A 25,131-nucleotide genomic window follows, 5' to 3' on the forward strand; every position below is an offset into this window, starting at 1 on the left:
CAATACCTAGTTTACAGTCAGTATTTTATTCAGCCTAAAACTTTATCGCTCTTTGTGATGTGTCTATATTTACAATACTGTGCACTTTAATGAATGGACCAAGCTTTACCTTTCTGTTCTGGGCTTAAGTTGATTTAGACAATGTTTGTAGCTAAGAGAGGCCCAAGAGCTGGTTTGATACCGAAGACATACAAAAAAACAAAACTGGAAAAATAAAATTGTCATGAGTATTTAATCGCCTATAAAAAATAAACAAGCACTTTGAGTTTATATCTCATTGCACAGGATCAAAGCTGGCCTTCAGTCTAAGCACAGGACAGAGACTCCAACCCTTACCAAAGGTGAAACCCGTCACAGAACTCTAAACTTGCGGCCTACAAACTTCACAAGTATCAAATTACATTTTCAAAAGCCTGTCAAACTATGGAAACAACAGAGCTCCTGGAGAATTCTATACTTGTGCACATACACCAAGAAGCAGCAGAAGCACTCGTGGAATTTAAGAACCCGCATCAGCTTTATTAGATGGTTACGTTTACAAGGATTAGCGGTAGCGGTGCAGCTGCAGGGTATTGCGCCTTCTCCAGGCAGCACGACGGGAGCCACCGATGGTGTGGTGGAACTTGTGGCCCTTGCCAAGGCCACGGCTCTTCCGCCCGGCTGACGTCAGCCCACGCATCTCCCTGTGCTTGTGGACGGGCTTGGTGATCCACTGGGTATCGGGGTTGCGCCTGATGGTCTTATGGAAGGGATCGATCAGAATCACTTCAAAAAACTTGTAAGTGGAATCTTCACCAACCCAATACGAGTTCAAGACTCTCAGAGCCCCACAGTGACGGCCAGCACGTTCCTAGGGGAAAACATAAATGCAAAGGCCTGTAAAACCATGGATGCAGGGCACTCTTCATGCAGAAAGATACAACTTAACTGAAACATGAAATTTCAACTTTCCCCAAGAGACCCTCTTTTCCTGAAAGAACTCCTCCCCTTTCAGTTGCAAAGGTGCAAGAAAAGTAACAGCTGAAAGGAATGCTGTGTTAAAAAAAAAAAGACTGTCTGGATTGCGACATGAATCAGGTTTTAAAGAATATAAGCAGGAAGGTGCTTGGTTGACAAAAGAAAGAACTCTTTTTACACGGAAGCCCCAACCAGTAAATACAGCATTAAAAGTAACTTTAATATGAAAAGAGAAGCACGAGCTGCACTTGGGGCCATAGAACAAGCTTTTGTGGGAAGTTATGAAAGCCCGATTGATTTGCACATCCAAAGCTACAGGGGAGAAACACATTTCTGCAGAGAGCAAGACTGTACTGATAGGAGAAAAGGAATAGCTGATGTAAAAAATTTTTGTACCACTGCTGGCATATTAATGCTTGCTATTCCTATCATCACTTGTGGTTGGAAAGACGCAGTCTTAGTTTAAAAAACAAAACAAAGCAGAAAATAACAATTTTGCAATTCCATCTGCCTGTCCTGTCAAGGATGTTCCTTATTTAAAACACTGGGTGTTTAATTGTAGGACTTTATCATCACCATGGGAAAGTATGAACCAATAGAATACACTCATCTTCTTCCCCAATGTGATCCCAATCCATTGCTACAGGCTCCCACTAAACAGTACTTGACTATCTTCTGCACATGTAATAACATTTTTTCAAGTCCTTGTTTTATTCTAGAATAAGAGTAGCACCTATATGAAACACTGAAACACCAACCACCCTCAACCAGCTTCTGTGCAGGGATGGGAGCTCCAATTGAGGCTTTGTATTTCTGTAATCTGAAAAATTTAAGTCTTCCAGGAGAGAGTATGTCAGATTCCGAAAATTTCAAGCTAAAACTGAGGGAAAATAACCTCTTCCATAGTTGTCATCTCAAGTGAGCTTGTGATTAGCCATCTGGGAATAGCATATATGAAGAGAATGCCGTGAGTACTGATAATACAGAATTGCATTTTTAACTTAAACTCATCATGTGTTTCTTTTAAATAAGCATTTTTTTCCTTGAAAAAAAAAAATCCCACCATATTCAACTCGATGAAGTCCCTTAGGAATACTTCTGTAATCTTGAGAACAGAAAAGTCTTCTGCTTCAAGACAGAAAGGCAACAAGCAGTCCCCCTTCTTTCACAATGTCTCTTTGAGTGCGGACTCGTATTAATTCTAACCCACTGAAAGAGTTTTTTTGTAAAGGTGACAACCACATCTTTTCCACACTACTACTGTGAACGCATCTCACCTAGAAATAACTTTAGCACCAATCTGTGTGCTAGTGAGGTACACAAGTTTTTATAAAGAACCAGACGGTCTCTGGCAGCTGCTTTCAGATCCTACGATACAGCCAAGTACACCAGGCACCACTCCTACTACACAAACAGGTGCTACAGACTTTAAGACAGGAACTCACCTCTACTTTGTGAAGGGACCATCACCTACAGCTGGCAATACATACAACATAGCAGGGAACAGAGGTGGGATTTACCGACAAGTCAGATGCCTTAGCGTATTTGAATTCTTATTTCCCATGCCTAACTCTTTATTTTATTGTGGCTTGTACTACTTACCTATTTTCAATTACAAATACTGTGGCATATTTTAGAAGTATACGCTACGAACTTCAAGAAACCACCTAAGTGGTTCCCCAAGACCCCATCTGTAAAGCCTGAACAGTTTTTTTATTGTCCCAACAGAGCTTTTCAAGACATTCTGGTGCTTTCCTGCCACCAGAATTCAAGATCTTTGACCCAACATATTAACCAAACAGCTAATTTGGGGGGTTTTTTGTCTGTGTGTATTTTTTTACAGACTAAGACCTTGCTACCCAAATTTGTGAGCAGTAAACAAAATACTCACCTCTGCAACAGACTGAAGGCTCCGGGCAAACTTGAGCTGATTAACACCGTGGTGCACGGGTTTGCCATAGGTGGCACCTTTCGGGACTGGGCGCTTGCGGCCACCACGGCGGACGCGGACACGGTAGATCACGTAACCTGAAAGAAACGGCAACTTAGGAACTAGGAGAATTCTAGTAGGGATTTTAATGCCCATATTGCATTTCCAACCCCCAAAAATTTACATGAAATGCTGCCAAGATTAAAGTCATTATAATAACCTTCACCAAAATTTACATCTGAAGTTGGATAGCACAAGATTTTTCTGTTATTTTCATCACAACAGAGTAAAGGAAGTGATCTCATCTCACAACTAGTTTTTGGTTCCAAACCAGAGGTTATGGCACCTTTTCACTATTCAGTCTCAAACAGACTAAGAACAGCTACAGCTATGTTGTAACATGATTACAAAATGTAAAAAATTTAAAAAAAAAAAAGAAAAAAATCACCCCTGAACACCCAACAAAGCCACCACTCAAACTCTGAAATCTCATATTCTAACAGCAGCATTCATAAAAGCACTGAAGCACAAGCCATCCACAAACCCTACTGAATTCTAATCACTGAATAACGACCAAATTAGATGAGCAGTGACAGAAGTGTAGAGTCTTAGCTTTTTATCTTCCTAGTGAATAAACATACTGGTTTTTGTAATGGGATTTGCTCAAGTTACACATAGATGGCCACTTTCTCCACTTCCTTCCCTAAGCAATAACTGTTTTCCAATAACAGTACAAACTCCATCATCTTGCTTACTCAAGTGCATGCAGCTGTAATAACAGTCACGGAATCACAGAATGGCCCAGGTACTTGAAAGATCATCTAGTTCCAACCCCCCTGACATGGAGAGGGGACACTTTCCACTAGAGCAGGTTGCTCAGAGCTCCATCGAACGTGGCCTTGAACACTTCCAGGGATGGTGCAACCTGTTCCAGTGTCTCACCACCATCACAGTATAGAATTTCTTCTCCAAAATCTAAACTCAACCTACTCTCTTTCAGTTTGAAGCCATTCCCCCTTGTCCCATCACTACTTGCTCTTGTACAAGTCCCTCTCCAGCTCCCTTGTAGTTCCCTTTAGGTACTGGAAGGTTGCAATTAAGTCACCCTGAAAAAAAGTCAAAGTAACGCATGACAATGCTTAGGCAGAGAAAAGACACCCCCCAAACCCAAGATATTAACAGCACTGCTCAACTCTGCAGTACCAACAGTGCACAAGAACTGGGGCCAAAGCCCACTTGATCTTCATCTGCCAAAGCAGCCGTAGAAGGTGCAGATGGAAAATTAAGGGGAGCTAAGGTTTTAGGTTGTGGATGTTGCTACCAACTGAACACGTTTATGATACTCAGCTGATTTCATGTTGGACACTTCAGTTTATTAGGGGATGCTTCAGTTTCAGATTGTTATCCTGCTGCCACTTAAGGAAGCTGACGAAAGACCAGGTCACTGCATTCTGAGGCATGTGGAATTCACCTCTCCATGCCATTACCTTGCTTGGCCTTGTACCCCAGCCGGCGGGCTTTGTCCGGGCGGGTGGGGCGCGGTGCCCGGTGCAGGGCCGACAGCTGCCGGTACTGCCAGCAGCGCACACGCAGCAGGAACCGCATCACGTCCGACTGCTTCTTCCTCCATAGCTCCTGGATGTACTTGTAGGCACCCATGTCTGTCTACCTGCTGAACGGAGAGGCCGGTGAAAACAACGCACCAAAACCCGATCCCAAACCTGAGCGTCTTCCAACACCAACACTGCATAAAACCACACATGGAACACCACTGAGAGACAGGGAGCTCACAAGCTCTTCTGTACCACTGACACAACTGGAAACATGGATCACACTTAGCAACCCCCAGCAGGACATGCAGCAGTCACCATTCCTGGCAATTTTTCTCCTTTTCATGTGTTCTGAGGTGTTAAAAACTCCTCCACCGAGAAAGTTTCCGATGTGTTATGTCTGATACTACCAAAAATAACAGTTAACACCTGAAACAAGTTGTAAATGTCAATCTACACAGAACCAGGGGAGGGCAAGTAGTGTAGTTTTTATTCTTAACACTTACTTTAGTAAGGTTTTACTGGCAAGTGAAAGCTTAACAGTTGCCTAAGAAATGGAAAGAACTGCATTGGGACTTCTGTTCTCTCAGTGCTACTCACACTGTGCCTCCTACATCTCAGGAGAGACAAGGCCTTTCTCCACATCTGCTGAAACTGGGCTTTAAGCAAAGTGAGGTGTACTGCTTGGGTCATACATGGAGCAAAAAATCAAGTGCCACAGCTCAGCGTCCCACTGATGGTGACACCTGAGCCTGTGCTCTGCTCCACAGATGCCTTGCATTTTCTTTTCTTTTCTTTTAAGTTAATTTCTTTAAATTATTTCTGCTAAGTACCATCAGGGTCAATTTGTATTGACTTCAGCAGAGCAAGGACTCAACACAATGTTCCTACTTTGCCTTTAAGAAAATAACGATTATTACAAACCCCCTTTTCTGAGTCGAACGCTTCTGAAAAGCTCTAGGCATTTTAAAATCAAGTATTACTTTATGTGTTCATCCTGTTTATTGCTGGTTTCCTAGAAACCTGAGGTCTCACACGCCTGCAGCAACCAGCACGTGTACCCGCACTCCATCAAACCCCCACCCAACTCACCATCTGGAACACGCCGCCCATTTTATTTACACTATAAGAAAAAAAAGATCCAAATCCAGCTCGTGTGTGATTTGGATACCCCTCTTGTTTAAAACTGCCCAGGTACGGCTCATCCCTTCCCATCCCCTGAGGCCCGCCGTCTTCCCTGCATTATGGCAGAGAACACCATGAAGGAATCGCAAACCCGGAGCCAAAGAGGGGCCTGAGGTCTGTCAGTGACCTGCAGCCGCTACGTTGCGCCACTGTCCCCCCTGTGTACCCCCCGGGTATCCCCAGCCACTCCTCCTCCCCTTCCCGCCCCGCCGGGGCGCAGTCCCCTGGCCCTCCGCCACCGGCCTCCCAGGGCGCCCGCGCCGCGGGAGCAGCCCCGTGCCGCCCGGCTCTGGGCGGATGTGCGGCGGGATCCGGGGATGGGCGCGGATGGAGGGAAAGGCCGCGCGCGGACAATCCCTCACCTGATGGCGCCCGGCACCGGAAGGGAAGAGGCCCACTTCCCACAAACCCTAGCGGTAGCGCCGCGCTTCCGGCGGCTGCCGCGGCGCCTCATGGGTAATGCAGTCCCCGCAGGGGAGCGGTGCCGCGCGCCCCGCTCCGCCCCTCGCGGCCCGGCCCCCCGCGCCCGCCAATGGGAGCGAGGGGGCGTGGCCCGCACGGGTCAATGGGCCCGGCGCGAGGTTCTGCCCAGGTGTGCGCGCGCGCTCGGGGGTCGGGGGCGCGCTCGGGGGCTGAGGGCGGGGGCGCGGACCGGGGCCGGACCTGGGGCAGGGGCTCGGCGAAATGCGACATCCTCTGAAACACCCCCCACTCTCCCCCCCCAGGTTAGGGATTGGGGGGGGGGGGACGGGACTTCCCTCAAAATCCTGAAAAGAAGCCTTAAAAAAAAAAATCTCTAAAATAATAATTAAAGAACTCATACGAGTATGAGGAACGGCTGGGGTTTGTTTAGTCTCGAGAAGAGGAGGCTCAGCGGGGGCCTTATTGCTCTCTACAACTACCTGAAAGGAGATTGTAGTGAGGTGGGGTTCAGTTTCTTCTACCGTGCCTGCAGTGAGAGGACCAGAGGAAATGTCCTTAAGGTGAGATAGTGGAGATTCAGATTAGATATTAGAAAAAAAAAAATCACTGTTTGGATGGTCAGGCATTGGAATGGTTTGCCCAGGGAGGTGGTGGAGTCACCATCCCTGGAGGTATTTAAGAGGCATCTGGATCTGGATAATGTGGTTTAGGGGTCACAGGGGTAGTGCTGGATTGATGGTTAGACTGGATGATCTTGAAGGCCTCTTCCAACCTTGATGATTCTATTCTATTCCAAATAATAAACCCTAAGGGCTGAAAAAGCCCTAAAACCAGCTCCAAAACCTTTTCAGTGGGGGGGTAAGGAGGAGGGCACCGGGGAGCCCCCAGAGCTGCAGCCCCCTCATGGTGAGCATGAGCAGCCCAGGCTGGGGCCAAGGTTGTGACTTTACCCATCAATCTGCTCCCATCCCTCCTGTGTGCAGCGTCACTGAGTGACCTAGTCTGATGGGTGGCATCCCTGCCTATGGCAGGGGAGCTAGAAGGAGAGGATCTTTAATCTCCCCTCTAACCCAAGCCATTCTATGTTTCTATGAGTTAGGCTTTCCCAGCCTGCAATTCCTTCCTACCTGTGGCTGCAGGGTGACCTTTCTGTTTTTCAGTGTATGCTTTGCAGAGCACCCTGGCTTGTGCAGTGTTACCTGGTTAAACTGGAAGTGAAGCAGGACAACGCCAGTTCCTCCTGGTCCAAAAAAAGGTACTCTTCATCTCTCTCTGTGGCAAATGGCTCCAAACAACAAACTGAGTTCGGGCCTGCTGCCCTGCCATGGCTCACTGGCGGAGGGAACTGCCTCAGCTGCTGGACACCTCCTGCTAAAACCAACCCCCCACCCATCCAAACTGATGTAAAGCAGACTGCAAAAACCTGCTTCTGCATTTGCTTTCCATACTTCTGCCTTTAACACTCCTATTTTGTAGGTCCTAGTCTGTAAAAGCTATAAACTTTCTGTGGGTGAAATAAAAGGGAGGGAACCACCATTTTCTTGCATTTCCAGAACCATCCTGGTACCATCAGGCCCACTGCAAAACCAGGCAGCCCAATAACACAGTGTTACGCCAACAAACACAGCCCCTGTCCCCGGGGCCTTCCACGCTTAATCACTCGCAGCCTCCCTGAGCCTGACAGGACAAGTGTCGAGGCTGCAGGCAGGCATCAGCACCACTGGCAGCAGCCTAAAAACCTTAAAAAATGGTGTGGGAGGAAACTCGAGTCCTAAAAATATCAGTCTCTGGCGAGCGCCTGGGAGAGAGCTGTGCCTCCGAGTCTCCCGTTGCTTTGCGCTTTGCCTCTCGCTTTCCGTGGGCTCTGCTCCCGCCGGGAGCGATCCCTGCCGCCGTGCCAGGCTAACAGCCTCCTGTGTCTGCACAGGGCTCGCCCGCCGACTCTGCTCCCTCGGGAAAGATGGGAAAGGGCTACAAAGTGGTGGTTTGTGGAATGGCCTCAGTGGGAAAGACTGCGATTTTGGAGCAGCTTCTCTATGGAAAGCATACTGTTGGTGAGACATTTTTACTTTTGGGGGGAGGTTGTTTCCTTTTCCAGTGTTCTGTGTGGGCCCCAAAACACCAGTAACTGAGGTGAAAGAGAACTGCACTGAAGTGAAGGAGAAAATTCATGTGGTTTTGTTGCATCTCTGGGCAGTTCTTGAAATTCATAGTCACTTACTGGCAGATTTTTAAAAGAGCCTTGGAGAAGAACCCTTCCCGTGATGTTCCCAGTTATAAAACACGTGAATGTTTAAAGAGAAACAAACACAGAAAGTAGGTGATGTGCTTGCTGCCTATTTACGTAAGAAATATCTCGTTCCCTGAAGGACGCCATAGATGCCTGAAAAATAAATAATGTCACATGATGAGTGGAGACACTGTTTAGACTTTTGTTTCATCTTCTTAAAGCTTTATTTTGCTTGGTTTTGGCTAACATTTAATCAAAGCTCTGGCAAGAAAAACAGCTAAGCTTTAGGTTCCACATTCTGTGCTGAACTTTGAAGGCCAAGTGTCTCAGCTCTCAAAGAAATCCTCCTGTGGAAAATAGACTTGACAGTGGAGCAGGGGATGTTTGAGATTTGCTGTGCACAAAAGAAAGGGAACAAAGGCAAAACCGGCATGTTTCCCTCTGTTTCCACGTGACTTGGCTTTGAGAGGAAGGGCAACGGTCATTAAGCTGACAAATTATTCCTGCCTCGCCCAGAAACAAGGGGTGGCACCAGGGTTTTGACAGAAGATGCCTAGTCACTATATATCTTTTTCTTGAGTTGTTAAATTAGACCTTGGTATAAGTTACTGCGTATACACCAGGATTTCTAGAATGGTGCTTTGCAGCACTGCTCCTTTAAAATGCGTGGATGGGAGGAATTTGCTGGCAAAGCGTGATACAGAACTGTGTGCTAATACCCGTGTTTAAAAGGAGGATTTCCTCTAATGTTGCAGCAACATCTGTTTCCAGCATCCTACCGAGTGCTATGCACGTAGCCCCGTGTAGCTTTCAACGTGAAGGTTGCAAAACCTGGAGGCTGAAGGTTTTTCCCTGTGCTACCAACCTGCCTCTCCTCCGCGTTGGGCTGGGTGATTGTCAGGGACACCCGAGCAGCATGAGCAAGGCCACGTTACTTAAATCGTATTGCCTTGCATTAATTCCTGCCTCCTATTAGCAACCCAGGCAGGAAGGATATTCGGGTGTTGCTGATCAGAGGAGCTATTTATGGAGCCAGCCATGTACATGATTATACAACGTCATGGATGCTGGCTGACATAACCGGAGGGAGACCTTGTGCCTGGGGTTTAGCTGTGGGTGTCCCTCTGTCGCTCCCAAATGCTCTGCTCCATCTTGGCCATTTAGAAATGCAGACCTCCACCCACCACATCTTGAAAAGATCAGTTTTCCTTTCCTGCAGCTTGTCTCTTATTTTTCGGAATTATCAGAAGGAGAGGGAGCAGCTGGGGAGAAAGAAGAAGGTAGTCTCCTGGTTTCTATGATTTTGGTCAAATCTTATTGCCAAGACATTCAGAGAAGGGGGCAAATAGTAGGGTCTAGATCAAGATGTGGAGAGGGCTCATTATGGAGCCACTGCAGCCCCAAAGGATGAGAGACTGTGGCTCAGCAGTTTTGATGTCACTCGTGTGGGCCATCGGGCACATTTTGGGGGGTGGACTGGTAAATTGGTGGTTTTGGCAGTCCTCCTGAGTGGTCACCATCCTCCCTGCCTCTTCCTTAGTACATGGGCAGTTGTGGCAGAGGGTGCCTGAAGTATGGGCTGGTGAAAATGGTTCCCATAAGATCTTCAACTCTTCTTCCACTCTGTACTGATTTAGCCCTCAAACTGCAGAGGCAGGACACCACTGTGAGGGTCTCACTGAGCAAGGACAGAGTTTGAGGAATGGCGAGTCTTTTGAGTGCTTCTTAGCTGAGCTGCTTTAAACTGCACAGACCCATTGCTGGTGCTACCATTGCAGGGGTGGCACTTCCACGCTTGAAACATGATTACTGGGTCATGATGCTCATTTCCTAAAGCTTGCGAGCTCCAGAAAGCTGACATGTACATTCTGGCTTCTGGCCTTTTTGGCAGGAGGCAAAAAAGACTAGTGTGTTTGCTGAAAGCCTGTCTGTTCAGAGCCAACCAACAAGGCAGCTCATCGGGCATGGCAACATGGACACAAGCTGTTTCAAAACCTGTGCTTCCTGACTGACGTCAGGAGCAGCTCCGTGGCTGGTCTGAGGGCCGGGGAGCCGTGGGGAGGACTGCTGAGCCAATGCATGGAGTCTTTCCATTTTGATGGCATGCACATCCTCCTCCCAAGTGACAAGAGGCATGCCTGAACTTAGTTGGAGGCTCAGAGCACAAGGTCTGGTGCCATTCTCTGAAGTGTCACAGCCATTGACACGAGAGGTTCCTCCTGGCTGTAAATCAGCCACGTGTCTATGTCAGTGCTCATGTGCCTCCTGTTGACTTTCCTGTAAAAAGAGTGGAGACACAGCTGCTGTCAGAGAAGTGATTGGAGTCCTTGGAGGTTTAACGCTGCTATGTAAAGCCCTTGGCTTTGAGCCCATGCTCCTGGCTGTGTGCTCGGTGATGTTGCTGTGAACCCAGTTGCACTGTGTTTCTTTACCTAGAAAAATGTGCAACTTCAAGTCTCCCTGGCTTGTCACCGATGAAGTCCCAAAGTGCCACTGTTGCTCACATGGTCAGCAGCTAACACTCTTGCAAAGGCACTAGGATTACTTGAGGTCAAAGAGGAAATAGTACTCTGGAGGGAGGAATAACTCTGTAGCATGTGAGCAACCATGTGTGGTACTGGATATTGTGATAGGCTTTAAACTGCAAGAGAAACTGTTTGCCTTGTGCCCCAGGATGGGAAGGGAGAGGGCAAAAAGATGAGAGATGCTCTCGGAGCCACATAAAATAATGTACATATTGCATGGCAGACTCTCTTGCTAAACTAATACAAGGAATCAGAAGAAAACCTAAAAGGAGATGTTTGAAATGGATGCAGATTTAGCTTTGCGTCATGTAGGGACTATATTGCCATAGGTCAGGACGAATAGTTGTTAAGAATTGCACATATGTACATGATACCTATAAATGCACAGCAGTGTGCCCAGGGGGCCAAGAAGGCCAATGGCATCCTGGCTTGTGTCAGAAATAGTGTGGCCAGCAGCACCAGGGCAGTGATTGTCGCCCTGTACTTGGCACTGATGAGGCCACAACTCAAATCCTGTGTTCAGTTTTCGGCCCCTCACAACAAGAAGGACATTGAGGTGCTGGAGTGGGTCCAGAGAAGGACAACAGAGCTGGTGAAGGGTCTGGAGCACAAGTCCCATGAGGAGCAACTGAGGGTTGTTTAGCCTGGAGAAAAGGAGGCTTAGGGGGAACTTTATCACTCTCTACAACTTCATGAAAGGAGGTTGGAGCAGGTGGGAGTTGGGTCTCTCCCAAGTAACAAGCAACAAGACAAGAGGAAATGGCCTCAGTTAATGCCAGGGGAGGTTTAGATTTGATATCAGGAAAAATTTCTTCACTAAAAGGGTGGTCAGGCATTGGAACAGGCTGCCCAGGGAAGTGATGGAATCACCATCCCTGGAAGTGTTCAAAAAACACATAGGCGTGGCACTTGGGGACACGATTTAGTAGTGGGCTTGGCAATGCTGGGTTAACAGTTGGACTTGATCATCTTAGAGGTCTTTTCCAGCCTTAACTATTCTATGATTCTGTGATTGCCTGGTACCTGGGATGGGAAATGTCATGAAATGGGTTTTTGACTGGCAGTAGAAGATTGTCCCACTAAATACCTGTGGTATGTGGCACTGCTTGGCCTGACCTCTCTTGACTAGACTAACAGGAGAATTGTTGCCTTAACTTTGGCATGGGACATATCTGTAAAAAGGATAGTTATTTTTCCTTAAACAGTGTCCCTGTTCAGTGATGGTGCAGAAAGGAGTCTTCCTTCTGCTTTTACCTCAAAACCTATGGTAAAGCTTATCAGCTCAACAGAAGGAGATGAGAGCTCTTCCTATAGAACATTTATCTCTGCCTCCTGGCTGTGTAAATAGCTGGTATGGCCAGGTTATTCACAAGCAGCTACTTCAGATCCTCTTACTAAGTAGGAATGAAAACACCATATATTACTGTGGTAGAACCCATAATGAGAGAATTTGCCTCACTTGGTCGAGCTGGAGGGATTGGGGTTTTGGCTTATACAGCTCATAAGATGTGGAGGCTAATTAACCTAATTATGCATTCATAGAATCATAGAATGGTTTGGGTTAGAAGGGACCTTAAAGATCATCTCCTTCCAATTCCCTTTCCATGGGCAGAGACACCTTTTTACATATTTGCTTCTTAAATTAAAACTACCTCATGATAGAGGTGCAGTCAGCTTTGCATTTTAGAAAGATGGAAATAGAGCTGAATGTATGCAACCGAGGGTCACAACCTGGCTACTTGTTAGCAGCTAAATCTAAATAGACCAGCTCCTTTTGAGATCTACCCAGCTCTTCTCTGAGTCAGGGATCCTCTGATAGACTGTCATTTGAGACCTAAGTAAGCAAAGCCCCTTATCCTGCAGTTTGCAAACATAAGAAATAGCAGGCTTTAGAAGCTCTTTGCTGAATTCCTCCAGAAAAAGGGAAAAAGAGATTACATAGATCTTCAAAAGTACTTAAGAAGACTCAAAATTTGCACTGCATTATGTTCAAGATGCAATTGTGAACTTATGAAATTCCATCCATCTTGAAATTTTGATTTACTTTTGTATTTACAATATATCTGCCATGCCAGGCCTGAGTGTGCAGTATTCATTAGTATATTGAGCCTTTTCTTTACCTCATTGGGAAACCACAAAGGTTTGAACACCATCCAATTTATGACTGAGGCTTCCCCTTGCAGTTCCTCTGTGTCAGCAGTTGGTAACATAGACAAAGACCCTTCTGCCTCTCCTAAGATTTGCACCAGCTCAGTAGACCTCGGAGAATGGCATCACTCCTGTCTATTCCTCCTTCCCCTTCCTAACTTTTTTATGCCTTTAGTTTTCAAAGAAAGCATGAGATTGTGCCCTGTCTTGTCAGTTCCCCTTCACCCCTGTAACTTCTGAACCTGAAAGGTGGCTCACTGTAGTGCTCTCCGCCAAAGAAAATCTACTCAAGCTGGCAGCAGTCTGCAGGGCGGTAACTTCCCAGCCCAAGCTGCCCTTGCCCACCCAGGTAGCAAAGGTGGGAGTGTGCCTGGGGATGCCAGTGAAGGAAAGGAGAACCAGGGTTCTTGTGGCAGGGAGGATTGGATGGTGCCAGCACCTTTCTAGGGCACTGACACAATTAGTCTTAAAACAACTTGCCTGGACCATATTTGAATGGATACCAGGAAAGTGTTTGAATGGGACGGTACTAACAAGAAGTGTAAATATCATTGTCAGTAAGATGTGGCTAATACATGGTCTGGGCTTTACAAGCAAGGCCTTGAATAAGGTGGCACAGGTATTTCTAAAAATTATCTGTGTTTACTTAGGAAATTACTTGCATATACTGCCTCCCCCAGTGCACGTAGGTGAAATTTCACCTCTGGAGTCTGATACTGGTACATAAATTCCAACTCCCTCCTAAGAGGCCCCCCTATTTCGTATCAAAATTTGTTGTTCTATTCTGCTGAGTTAAATCCCAGGTCTTAAATTTTCCTCTTCATTTTCAAAGAGGATGTTAAAGACACAATTTTCACTGCTGCTTTTAATGCCATTGGGAAGAGATTGCCACAGGATAAGGTGGATATATTAGATGTCATTGAATTACAGTGCAGCATTTAGATGACAAAAAACTGTACAACATTATTCATTGCTTTCTAAAAAGAAAACTTAGGTACTTATGGTTCGTTCCTTCTTGCCAAAGCTGTATTTACTGATTTCCTTGACCTGTCTGTACAATGCAATGAGGCAGAACAAGAACATAGTGCTATGTCTATACAACAGTGCTATATCCAGAAAGGGCTCCATTACTACCTCAGTCTTTAAAAATACCCCTATAACACATTCTACAACCACACAGAATGCGTTTGTGCTTCCTTTTTTATTAACCTTTGTTTTGATCTTCTGTTCTTAGTTTTGCTCCCACACATTAGTAGGCTATATTTGGAGGCGAGATAAATTAAATCATTGGAAACCTAATAAGAGTTTAATCTATGAAGACTGCGCAGAGAGGGGCAAAAAGAACAGCTTGTGCCACTTTCCTGCACAGGAATGCTGCATACACATGGGAAACCATCAGCGTGGGTGGAATGCTTTAACTTCTTTGTCAATGTGAAGTATTTTGAATAGTGTCATTGAATATAGCAAAATCCTTATTTTCACAGGCCAGATAATCCCTCCTGTTTCCTTAAACAATGCACTAAAATGGTCCCTTTTTGGCAGACAAAGAGAGTAATGCAGGACTCATTACTGTAGCCCTGCAACAGCAAACAATTGTATACAGGAGTGCAGTGGAGGCAAAAACATGGATTGCAGAGGGTTTATATGAATATTTAAAATCAACTCTGAAAGGGGCCCAGCTACACTATACATAGGATGTTTGGACCTGTAGCCTTATGCACCTGCATCCAGGAGAAACACAAAGCTAAGGTGATTTATGTGTTTCTGGGTTTGTCTTGGGGAAAAAAAAATCGTTTAAATTAGTTCAAAGCAAGCTGCCTTGAATTACCTCACATTTACTAGGGGTAGAGGAGGAGGGAAGGAGGGCCAGTATGCAGATAGTCACCATGGAACAGGTGATACACGTATCAAAGCTTATTACACTGTGCATGCTCTTACCTTGCAGTAAATGAACTTGCTCCTATTAGCAAATCTGAGTCATTTTAAATCCCTAAGGGATGGAAAAAGCTCACTGTGCATTTGAGTAAATAGAGTATGCAACTTTTTTTGTATGCAAACATCCCCTTCCCTTTCTGGCTTGGTTTCACTTGTTAGTTAGATGTACCACCAATGCACATTCATTCCCAGAATTATTCCTTTGGCTGCTGCTTCTGCAGTGTGACCCAGCTCATTATGCAGCAAAGAAGTAGACTTATGATGTTAGTACTTGCTATCTGGTGTTTCTCAGCTGTTGTTCCAAAAGGGTATGTTTGGGCAGGCCCTTTTGCAGCATGTTTGGCACAGAACTGGTGCACTGGGTGGTTGGAGTTTGGAAAACCTGGAGGGAGAACACACATCTTATCCTATTCTGAATGTGCATGTTGTATAGATTAATTTTACAGGCATAATCATGTGCTTATATATTAGGTGGTTGTATTTACAGTGATGCTAGTGGAAACAGCTAGTGTGGTCATCTATGAATACAACCCTCCATGGGAATACCAGGAAAGGCTGAGTCCAAGTCAAGTCACACAAGAAAACATGCACTGAAAGCTGTTATGGGGTAAAATTCTGCTGTCCTGCAAATAATTATTATAGTGGTGCTTTACCTATAGCAGTTGAACTTTCCTGCTTGTTTTCAAACAGGCTTAGAAGAGGGTGCCACAATGGAAGACGTGTATTTGGCATCGGTGGAGACAGACCGAGGCGTGAAGGAACAGTTACGGCTTTATGACACCAGAGGTCTGCAGGAGGGCGTAGAATTGCCAAAACACTATTTCTCTGTTGCTGATGGCTTTGTTCTGGTGTATGCTGTGACCAGCCTTGAAGCCTTCCAAAGAGTTGAACTGCTCAAAAAGGAGATCGATGTCTTTAGGGACAAAAAGGAGGTAAATGCATGCTTGGCTAAATGCTGTATCAGTGATAGGAAGTTAAGATGGCAAAGAATAGATTTTGTTTCTGTAAAACTCGCATACAAAGGAAAACTAATGTACCCACAGCCTTGGGCAACCCAGCAAAAGGAAGCTTTCTCATGGTGGAGAAGTCTCATTCACATGCCATGCAGGTCATTCAAAAGAATGCTTTTTGTTTTCTCTTCCTTATTTCCTCTAATAGAGCTAAAATTCAGTCAGCTGAATGCACCAGCCAGGGCACTTATGACTAATAAAACATATGGTCTACAGCAGTGCAGCTCATATGTTTTCTTAGATATTGTACAGGGGAAGTCAAGTGCATGGAATAATATAGCAAAGGGCATTATCTTTGTTTGTTTTGTATTCATGTACTTGATGGCTTGCAAACTAGTGTAATTGACAATGGGTCTCCCAGACATTAGTCAATTGGCAAAGCAGCTTTAATGTATTTTAACAACCATATTGAATCAATTCAATTGTGTGAAATGACTGCTCTATTTTCCCTTAGAAAGCAGCTAGTGTTTTCAGCTGACAGTGTTCCAGCTTAGCTAAACAAATATAACTTGCATGTGGCATTAGCATTATGGCTTTTCCTACAATATCTTTATATTCTCAAGTAGTTTTCTCTGCTAAAAGTCTTTGGCCTACAGCTTTCCAAATGCCTGTTTTATGCTGTTTGGGGGAAAAAAAAATGCATGAAGAATTAATTGGATAATGGTAGGGAGAGACTTTCCAAGAATGTTACTTGTTTTGTACTGACAGCACACAGGGTGGTAGAGGAAGGCAGGCTCAAGTTTGACAGCAGAACGAATGTGCAGTCACAGGAGCGGTATGTTAGCTGGTAGGGCTGGTGTGAGCTGCAGACTGTCACGTATATCAGGGATACAGGAGTCAATCATAACTCCCCTGCAGGGCAAGGAAAGGTGGACAAGCAGGAAATTTTTCCCAGGTGCTGTGTTTTGTGAGGGCCCTGATTTGTTACTCTACAGCATGTTGTAATGAGGAGAGGGAGTCACAGCTCCAACAGGATCTGCATCCTGCTGTTCTGTGTTACCTGTCAGAACTTCTCTTTCATTGCATGCAGGTATTTTAGAAAACAGACAGTTTGCTTATCCTTTTGTGATTTTGACTGAGGATAACGTAGTCAAAAGAGTGGTGCCCACAATAAAATGGATAAATTAGTTTCATTCCTGTGATTTCTAATCCATATAAAGTAGGCTTTGAAGCACAGAAGGTAAAATCAGGAGTCCTATCTTAAGATAGCTGGTAATCAGTGGATTAATTATTCTATACTTAAAGTTTGGGCTCTGATAGAATGAATCCTTAACTGAATTAGGAATGTATGTGCTTCTGAGCTGGTAGAACTTCAACTTGTTGAGCGGCACAGTCCTCTGTTGTGTGGTAGATGACAGAAAGCACTGATGGCTGGTTCCTTGTCTCTGCTGGTGGTAGGGGTTCTCCAGCACGCTTAAAGTCTGGCCAAATTTTACACTACATAGAGGTTGTGTCTGTTATACTGACAGGGCTTACCCATAGATAAATTCAGTTGGAGCATGTGATAAATGCACATGAAGATTATAGCTTCTTTCAAAGCCTTCACAGAGGGGAAAAAAACCCCCAAACAGCATTTTTTCAAACACCCTGGACTGCTGTAAAAAAGAAAGGAAGCCTCAGACCTCACAGGAACAGGACAAACAGCTCTAGCTGGAAAGAAACAGAAGACATCCTGGCGTTAGCCTGATGAACAGGAAAGAGCAAGCAGGTGTGGCCACAGCAAAACCCACAAATCATCAGTAAGAGAGGACTTTATGACTTGATCTCTGTCAAACTACTAGTGTAGAGATGAGACCAGAGTCTGACTGAGGACCTTGAACTGTACATGTAGGCATGGTTTCCCCTAAGAGCTGATGCTGGTAAAACATTTTTAGACAATGGTTAGCTTAAAATAAGGAGGAGCAGTAACTTCACCTGTCCAGCACTACTTTCAGCACTTCCTAGAACTGAAATACTGGGAAGGCTGCATATGCCTACTGAGCTCAGCCACCCTGTACTTGTCTCGGTCATACAGAAGTCACTTGGTGGATCCTTACAGCTATGAATCTGACTTGATACCACTGTGCTGCTCTACTTGGCTAATAACCAGCTGCTCTTGAAACTGCTTCCCAGAGGACAGTGCTGGTGCTTATCTGCCCCTTTCAGCAGACTGTCCCTGCTTCGGTCCCTCTGGTGGCTCTTGGTGCCTGGGGCGGGACAGCCAGCGGGCCGGGCTGGGAGAGGGGCCCAGCAGCCCAGCCTGCCTGGGCCACTGGCACGGTTGGCTTTATTTATATTGTGGGCTGGGGCTTGGAAAAGAAACAAACAGGGCAAAATCCACAGCTGTGGGGTCCAGGCTTTCTCTGCTGCCGTGCATTTTTTCATCTCTCAAGCATCTGCTGCTCTGACCTACTCAGATGTCATGCTCTTATCATTTGCCTAGGACAGCTCAATTGCCAAGTAAGTGGAGAATCAGGCTGTTTAACTTTGGATCTCTCTGGTATTGTTTCCCTTCCAAGCAATTGGTGGGGGGAGCAGGGTGGGGAGAAGGGGGAAGTCCTGCATATCCTATGATGAAAACAAGCTCCCAACCCACAAGTAGATGAGGCTAATTCAAATCCCAGACCCTGATCTTCCAAACTACATGCAACTTACCTTGTGCCAGGGCTAAGTTAAAGGACAGGTCTGAACTGTGTAGCTACTTGCCTGCTGTTTAAAAGGATTGTGACTGGTGGATGGTTTTGGTATAAAGCTCACCCTTCTTGTTTGGTTTGTAGGTAACAGTTATTGTCTTGGGAAACAAAACTGACCTCCTGGACCAAAGGCAAGTGGAAACAGAAGCAGCACAGCAATGGGCAAGGGCTGAGAAAGTGAGACTGTGGGAAGTGACTGTGACAGATCGGAAAACACTGCTTGAACCCTTCACCTTCTTAGCTAGCAAACTGTCCCAGTCCCAGAACAAATCAACATTTCCCTTGCCTGGAAGGAAGAGCAAAGGGAATAACTGTGATAACTAGGCTAGCCTAGCATTGTCTCCTGCTGCCAGGTCACAGTCTAAGTCCTTTTTGTGCCATTTGCTTCTTGCAGTTTCACTTAAAGCAATAATCTCATTCAGCAATAAAATCAGCAAGATTATAGCTAAGAGGTATCCTTTCTTCTCACAGACTTGGCTTGAAAAAGTCGCTGGTGGTAAAAACCTAAAAAAGCTTTTCATGAGAGCAGTTATTTTGCAACAAGGGTTATGAAGACAGAAGGGATAGATGGACACCTCTCTATCAGGGGCTTTTACTATGCCTGGATGCAGCCATGTTGAGGGACAAATCAACAAGCTTACCGTTAAGCAATGGCCTTGCAGATCTGTAGCCTCTAGTCACAAATAGTATTAGCTGCAATAAAGCAATTTGGAGAGACAGTATGTTTGAAATGGCAGTAGTTCTTTTACCTTGACCTTAAATAGGGCCACAAAGCATACTGATGCTGCAGAAGGCTGAGGCCAGTGTCTTGTTGCAGGAGAAGGGTATGGGGAAGGAGAAATGATTACCAGATTTAGCCACTGATATTATGCCAGTGTCTGGAAGGAAAAAAAAAAAACAAAACAAAATCATACAAAAACACCCCTCACATCATCTGGGAAATACTAGACCAGATCTACCCTGACATGAAGCTCGTCAACAAAGTCTGGCAATCAGTGCTTCCAGCTCAAGAACTCATTTGTACAAACCAGAAAAGCTCTCAGAGCACTCCTTAATTTAACTGTGACCTGACGGACAAGATAGCTGTATGTGGGTTTGTTCCAGCATGTCCAGTACAAATCAGTCACAGTCACATAGGTGATAATTGTACTGAGAAATTATACAGAGCAATTTTGTATGCAGGAGGTACTGCCTGGGCTCTGCTTAGTGCATTGCATAACACTCCCACCCGGCTGCTCAGCCAAGCTGCAGCAATCCACCCCCCTGTACGAAGCTACAGGCCAGATAATAACTGGTACAAAGTGCTGTACTGCTGTGTGAGAGCGGGCTATAGGGAGTGTAGGGGGCTGCCTTTTGGGACTATCCTCATGGAAAACACCCAGAAATACCTGTACCAAATGGGTTTGGACTTATCATGCTGCACATTGTCCAGCAGCAGGAGCACAACTGGATGTGCTGTGTTGACTCAGTGCTGGTAAAGGTAAACCTGTGCTGCAGGAATCTGCTGTCCTAGGTCAGCCTGTCAGTAAAGTTAACAAAAGGGGATATAGAGGGACAGAATGAGCAACTGTTCCCAGAGACAGTGGCCAGTTTTTGGCATCTTAACAACCTCCTGTACTAAAAGATGCTACCTTTTCTTTATATTTGAAGACAAGAGCAGGGAGAGGGAGTGAACATAAATACCCAGTTCCTGCATTTTTCACTGCTGTTTTGAACAAATACTGAGAATTCCACTGTGAATCAGCAAAACCACAAGCAATATTTGCAGTGTCATATCATAACTGCTAAATAGTGTGCTTAATGATCACAATTAAGCTTATAGTATTGCTCTTCCTGAATACTGGTTAATAAAGTCTGTCAGCATTACTGATGTCAGAGCAGCAGTACACTTCACTAAAAACGAAGCAGGTATCCCTACCATTATAATAAAGGTAGACGAAACTGTTTATGTGCTTTGCTCAATATAGTTTGGATTGCTGTGGCCAAGGAGTAAGATAAGAGAGCAATTATGAATGAGCAAGCTCCTGCACTGCCCTGCTAGAAACATACAATTGTTTCCATTGCAACACTGCAGCTGAGTAAGCACTACAGCATGACCTCCTCCAACCTGGCTAGTAATAGTCATTGTCCCCAGTGATTCTGCACGACAACACCCACTACTCACTCATTTCCTACTGAACACACGTGTACTCCAGGCTTCTCCCTGCCCAGAAGACTCCATATCTGCCTGCATGCTTGGGAAGTAGAGGTGACTTCAGAGCAGCAGCGGTTCACCTCCTTGCTGCAACCTCTTACCAAGGAATGGGTCACGTTCCCCTTCTTCAGCTCTGCAGAATCCTTCTTCTAGAAGGGACTTGAATCAGCTTTGGATGAATCAAAATATGTGAAGACATCTACTAACATCACATCATCACTGAAGCTCACCCTTGAGCAAAGGGAGTACAGGTTGACAAGTCAGAATTAACTTAAAACGTGTGGAGATGGAAAGAATGGAGATGACTGGTTCCTTTCCAGCTCTGCACGCCGCAGACTCAGTGCCAATTCTACTGCCAAGACTGATGTCACCTGTAGGCTGCCAGAGCTGTGCAGTGGAAGTGTAGCTTGCTCACCTGCTCCCCTGGACTTGACAATATTTTAAGACAAGCAAGACAAAAAGGATCTTCCAAGTGACTAACTATTTTTTCAAATAGGTTATGTAAAGGCAAACACGTTATCTTTGATTTGGTTAATTCACTAGGAATGAGTTTAGATCATTCAATGCATTCACATAAAAAACCACCACCCACTGTTTTCTTTCATAAGCTTACTCTGATGCTTTTTAAGCACTCAAATAATCTATTCTAAATACCATAGTATTTTATTGACAAGTTATGGAAAACATAGTGTCTCCTCTGCAAACAATGTACATACAGTGGCTGGTACTGAGTGAAAATGAAACTTGCTGTAGTGCTGTTTTGCATAGGGTTAATAAGTAAAGTACAGAGTAGTTTAAAGGGCAGAACACATATTTTGTTCTTACTGTTCCACTGACTCAAACCCTGTTCTAGGTCACTGGGATCACTTACCTTCTGCAAAGCTAGAGTCCCTTCACGAGCTAATGGGGAAAAATTGTTAAAAAGAAGAAAAATAAATTAGTAAATTGTACTATCTTTCTCTGTTCTTCTTAAACCTCTATCCTGCTGAATACCCACTGTACAGATCAGTCACCCTCACCAGCTAAAACAGTTAATTTGGCATGTCCTGGTAGCACAAAGCAAGAAGCTGGCAAAAACCTACTGAGATTTAACCATTTACATCTTTACTCAGTAAAGGAGAGGAGGGAAAGATGACCAGAGATGCTCCTGGTGTGATGTAGCTATATACCAAACAGCCAAACAGCTGAGGGGACTCATACACCTAAACATACACTGTGTCAAAAGACTGCAGTTCAGCTGATGAGGCTAAGGTACTACTACCCACAGCCACCCAGCAAAGGAAAGGGCACCTCTAATTAACAGCTTACTTTGGAGCAAGTTAGATTGGCTCCGTATCTAGATAGGAAGAGAAGTATGTAAATAAAATATATATGGAATTTATTTTAAAGTACCAACCCAAATCTGAGAGTGCAGATGACCACGTGGCACCCAGAAGAATTTCACAAGGTGAAGTACTCGCCATGTGAAAATAAATCTGTGCTTCCGGCCTTTACCTTAAGGGAGTGGTCTGAAATGCCATATCCACAACTAACTGCCCTGTTGCTACACACCTCAATGTAAACACCATGTCTCTAGGAGATAATCTTTATAGGTAGTTAAAAGATCTACTGATTAAGTCTCCTTTACAGTGTCTCCTGCTAGCTTACCAGGACACGATTCCTTCTCCTCTTCCAAGTCCAAACAGTCACTCCATCAGAAAAGCATCAAGATATTTTTTTCTTCTTTTTACCTCCTGCCTCTTTCCCTTCTAGATTGCTTACACTTTTCCAGTTGTACTTTCACAAAACATGCCACTCCTGAAGAGGCAATGCTGTGAAAACTTCCACTAAAAAGTAGCTATCATGGATCCTGTGGTATGTTACCTCCTCATGGCCATGCCCCTGCACAACACTTAGACAGCGAACAGTTGCGAAGGTCTTACGCTGTCATTCATTGTATGGTTGTCTAGAACTGTGTTCCCAAAATAGCAGCAGTCAGTACACTCACCTGCAGATCTCCCTTGCCTTAACCATACTGTAATCATCAAAGAGTACTGGGAGACACCATTCTGGCAAAATGGGAAAGCAAGGGACTAAGCAGAAATGTTTTCTTTTTTTTTTTTTTAAACATCTTTTTATTAGCACAGTAACAAATGCAGACTTAAGTAGCCCACAACATACAACCAATCCACTGAGTGACTCCTATTCCACACCTTACAGTTAAACAGCTTAAGGTATTTCACTACAGGTTACCATAAGTCCTGATTAAACCCTTTATTCTTTTCACAAAGATAGATTGGCTTATAAAATAATACATTAACTACTTCTCCTTTCATATATGAGGCCATATATCCACCTCTCCATATCACAGATCATGAGATGACAGTCTTTAAAAAGGATTTGTTAAATACCAATGTGACCTCCCATAGGGGAAAACAATGCTGACATCTTTTTACAAAACGAAAACCCCAAAACAAAACCAACCCAGAACAAAATAAATCCCCCAAACCCAAAACAAACAAAAAGCAAAAACAGTGTGTAGAGTCTTGAAAGGACTTTTACATAAACGTCAACCTATGTACCTGTACAAAATTAAGCTGTTTTAATCTTTTACATATTGCAAGCAAACTGAAAACCAAAGAAGTCTAAGAAGTTTACATTCTTCTCGGTACTATATGTGAGCTAATATTGCTGAACTAATTACAGTCTTAAAGTATGCTATTCCCAATCCTAGCTGTCTACTGTAGCAAGATACCTTAAGTTACAACAACAAAATCTTAGGAAATAAAAGACTGAATAAAATCTGTTATAGAAATACCCTACTCTTTACCAGCACCCTCCCTCCTCCCACCCCTTCAAATTCATAAGCAGCTCTTTCCATCACAGACGAATAATGTAAGAGTTTGATGAAAATCCAATTTATGTAGCGTATCTTTTGGTCCATTGTCTGGCCATTCTGTCATGCTCTGCTCTGTTAGTCATATACTGAGTGGCAATGCTTCCAACCAGGGGGTCAGCTGAAAAGGAAATACACTGCTTATTTTAGACGAGTTACCAAATAAAAACTTTAAAATAAAGCTGAACTGTGAATTTAATACAAGGTAAAGTTCACTGTAACAATCTAAACATACTGAATTGATGGTCTGTATCCTCTCTGATTTTGTGTATTTATGGTGATGTACTAATCTATAACTCAATAGAGTGAAATGTCAACAAAGTTTTAAGGAGTTTAAGAGACAATAATCAGTCATAATTTGCATTACTGATAACTTTCACCAATTCATGCATTTCAGGTTTGTTTTATTCCCTCTAAAAGCATTGCTAAATGTCTTTGTATCAATATAAACCTGCCTTCTAGGAAAGATCAGATCTCAAGAAGAGGTTCCAATAAGTTCAGCATATATAACACAGTGTGAAATCTGGCGTTTCTCTGATTTTCAGATATATAAAAATACAACCTGTAAAATTGACTTTGAAAACCAAGACACATTCCTCTTAACTAGTGTGGATAGTGGGTGGGTTAGAGCAGCAGTGACAATTACTTGTGGTATAGTTGGTCACTGGTTTTAAATGGATGATGGAAAGTAAGAGGCTAATCCCCTGTTTTCAGAACTGTGTTTGTGGCTCTTCCAGTTCCATTACTGAATCACTGTAACCCTACAGACCAGCAAAGTGTTCAACCCTTACCCAAACCCAGGGTGGGTTTGGAGGAGGAAGAAGTTTTCATGTGCACGAGGAGGACCGCTGCTTTCCTCTTGGGGTCAGCCTGAGGAGCTGTGAACAGCAGGCTGTCTGGGCAGCTTCTCCGGCTGCCCTGGAGAGGGAAACCTCCTGCTCTGGAGGCTGGAGCCATGCTGGCTGAAGCCATCAGGGTGAGATGAGGGCCATGTAATATTTGGATGCCAGGAGGGGTGCAAGGTGGCAGGCAGCCTGCGTGGCCATGCAGGGAACTTACCCGGGTTGCAGTCTGTGAGGAGGGAGCAGATGGAGAGAAGAACTTTAGAAATGGTTAATGCTGGACTCCAGTTGTCTTTTAAAATGTCCAGGCAGATGACGCCTTGGCTGTTAATGTTACAGTGGTAGATCCTTGTCCGGAATGTTACCTGCAAGAGAGGGTTATGAGCACACGTGCCGCAGGGACAGGCGGTACAACGTGAGAGAGCGAAGCAGCGGCCCCGGGCTGACCCACCGCCGAGCTCCCCGGGCCGCCGCCGCCCTCTCGCGGTGGAAACCAAAAAGAGCCTGATTTAAATTAAAAATGAGTAACAGTCTCAGGAGCCGACTTCCACGGCCACCGCAAAACCCAGTATGTCGGGGGGGGTTAATTTTTTTTTTAATTACCTTTTGTGTTTTTGCTCGCAGTGGCAAAGGGGCCCAGGGCTTTAACACCAGC

The 25,131-nt window shown here is 44.8% G+C and overlaps 3 protein-coding genes across 5 annotated transcripts in view; 1 reads left to right on the forward strand and 2 right to left on the reverse strand.

Annotated features, from left to right (window-relative positions):
• Nucleotides 1–215: 215 nt before the first annotated feature.
• On the reverse strand, nucleotides 216–6,034 carry RPL15 (ribosomal protein L15). 2 transcript variants are annotated; one of them, XM_027744898.2, is made up of 4 exons: nucleotides 5,985–6,034; nucleotides 4,375–4,559; nucleotides 2,849–2,985; nucleotides 216–850 (listed from the first exon to the last, which is right to left on the reverse strand). In XM_027744898.2, exons 2-4 carry the CDS (start codon nucleotides 4,544–4,546, stop codon nucleotides 545–547), a joined length of 615 nt encoding a protein of 204 aa, XP_027600699.1. In that variant the 5' UTR covers nucleotides 4,547–4,559; nucleotides 5,985–6,034; the 3' UTR covers nucleotides 216–544. The 2 variants fall into 2 exon arrangements, with proteins under 2 accessions (XP_027600699.1, XP_027600700.1); XM_027744899.2 differs by having other exon boundaries at nucleotides 4,375–4,556; nucleotides 5,985–6,022.
• A 354-nt stretch (nucleotides 6,035–6,388) lies between these two features.
• NKIRAS1 (NFKB inhibitor interacting Ras like 1) lies at nucleotides 6,389–20,431 on the forward strand. 2 transcript variants are annotated; one of them, XM_039390609.1, is made up of 5 exons: nucleotides 6,389–6,605; nucleotides 7,206–7,299; nucleotides 7,971–8,099; nucleotides 15,574–15,815; nucleotides 18,650–20,431. In XM_039390609.1, the coding sequence occupies exons 1-5, from the start codon at nucleotides 6,450–6,452 to the stop codon at nucleotides 18,887–18,889; spliced, it is 861 nt and encodes a 286-aa protein (XP_039246543.1). In that variant the 5' UTR covers nucleotides 6,389–6,449; the 3' UTR covers nucleotides 18,890–20,431. The 2 variants fall into 2 exon arrangements, with proteins under 2 accessions (XP_039246543.1, XP_039246544.1); XM_039390610.1 differs by lacking the exon at nucleotides 6,389–6,605 and having other exon boundaries at nucleotides 7,216–7,300; nucleotides 7,973–8,099.
• A 2,419-nt stretch (nucleotides 20,432–22,850) lies between these two features.
• Nucleotides 22,851–25,131, reverse strand: part of UBE2E1 (ubiquitin conjugating enzyme E2 E1) — a 46,022-nt gene continuing 43,741 nt past the window's right edge. The window contains 2 exon segments of the mRNA XM_027744886.2: nucleotides 22,851–23,755; nucleotides 24,694–24,841. Coding sequence (XP_027600687.2) covers nucleotides 23,658–23,755; nucleotides 24,694–24,841 — 246 coding nt within the window. The 3' untranslated portion in view covers nucleotides 22,851–23,657.

Source organism: Pipra filicauda, unplaced genomic scaffold, assembly GCF_003945595.2.
Source record: "Pipra filicauda isolate LSUMZ 115617 unplaced genomic scaffold, ASM394559v2 scaffold84_size4826128_pilon, whole genome shotgun sequence".
In the NCBI taxonomy this organism is placed as follows: Eukaryota; Metazoa; Chordata; class Aves; order Passeriformes; family Pipridae; genus Pipra; species Pipra filicauda.

Coding starts and splice junctions, on each gene's coding strand:
- RPL15 (XM_027744898.2), bottom strand. CDS start 4,546: ATGGGTGCCTACAAGTACATCCAGGAGCTATGGAGGAAGAAGCAGTCG. Junction 2,986..4,374: donor GGGGTACAAGGCCAAGCAAG/GTAATGGCATGG, acceptor CGTTTCTTTCAG/GTTACGTGATCTACCGTGTC. Junction 851..2,848: donor GCCTTCAGTCTGTTGCAGAG/GTGAGTATTTTG, acceptor GTTTTCCCCTAG/GAACGTGCTGGCCGTCACTG.
- NKIRAS1 (XM_039390609.1), top strand. CDS start 6,450: ATGAGGAACGGCTGGGGTTTGTTTAGTCTCGAGAAGAGGAGGCTCAGC. Junction 8,100..15,573: donor CTATGGAAAGCATACTGTTG/GTGAGACATTTT, acceptor GTTTTCAAACAG/GCTTAGAAGAGGGTGCCACA. Junction 15,816..18,649: donor TCTTTAGGGACAAAAAGGAG/GTAAATGCATGC, acceptor TTTGGTTTGTAG/GTAACAGTTATTGTCTTGGG.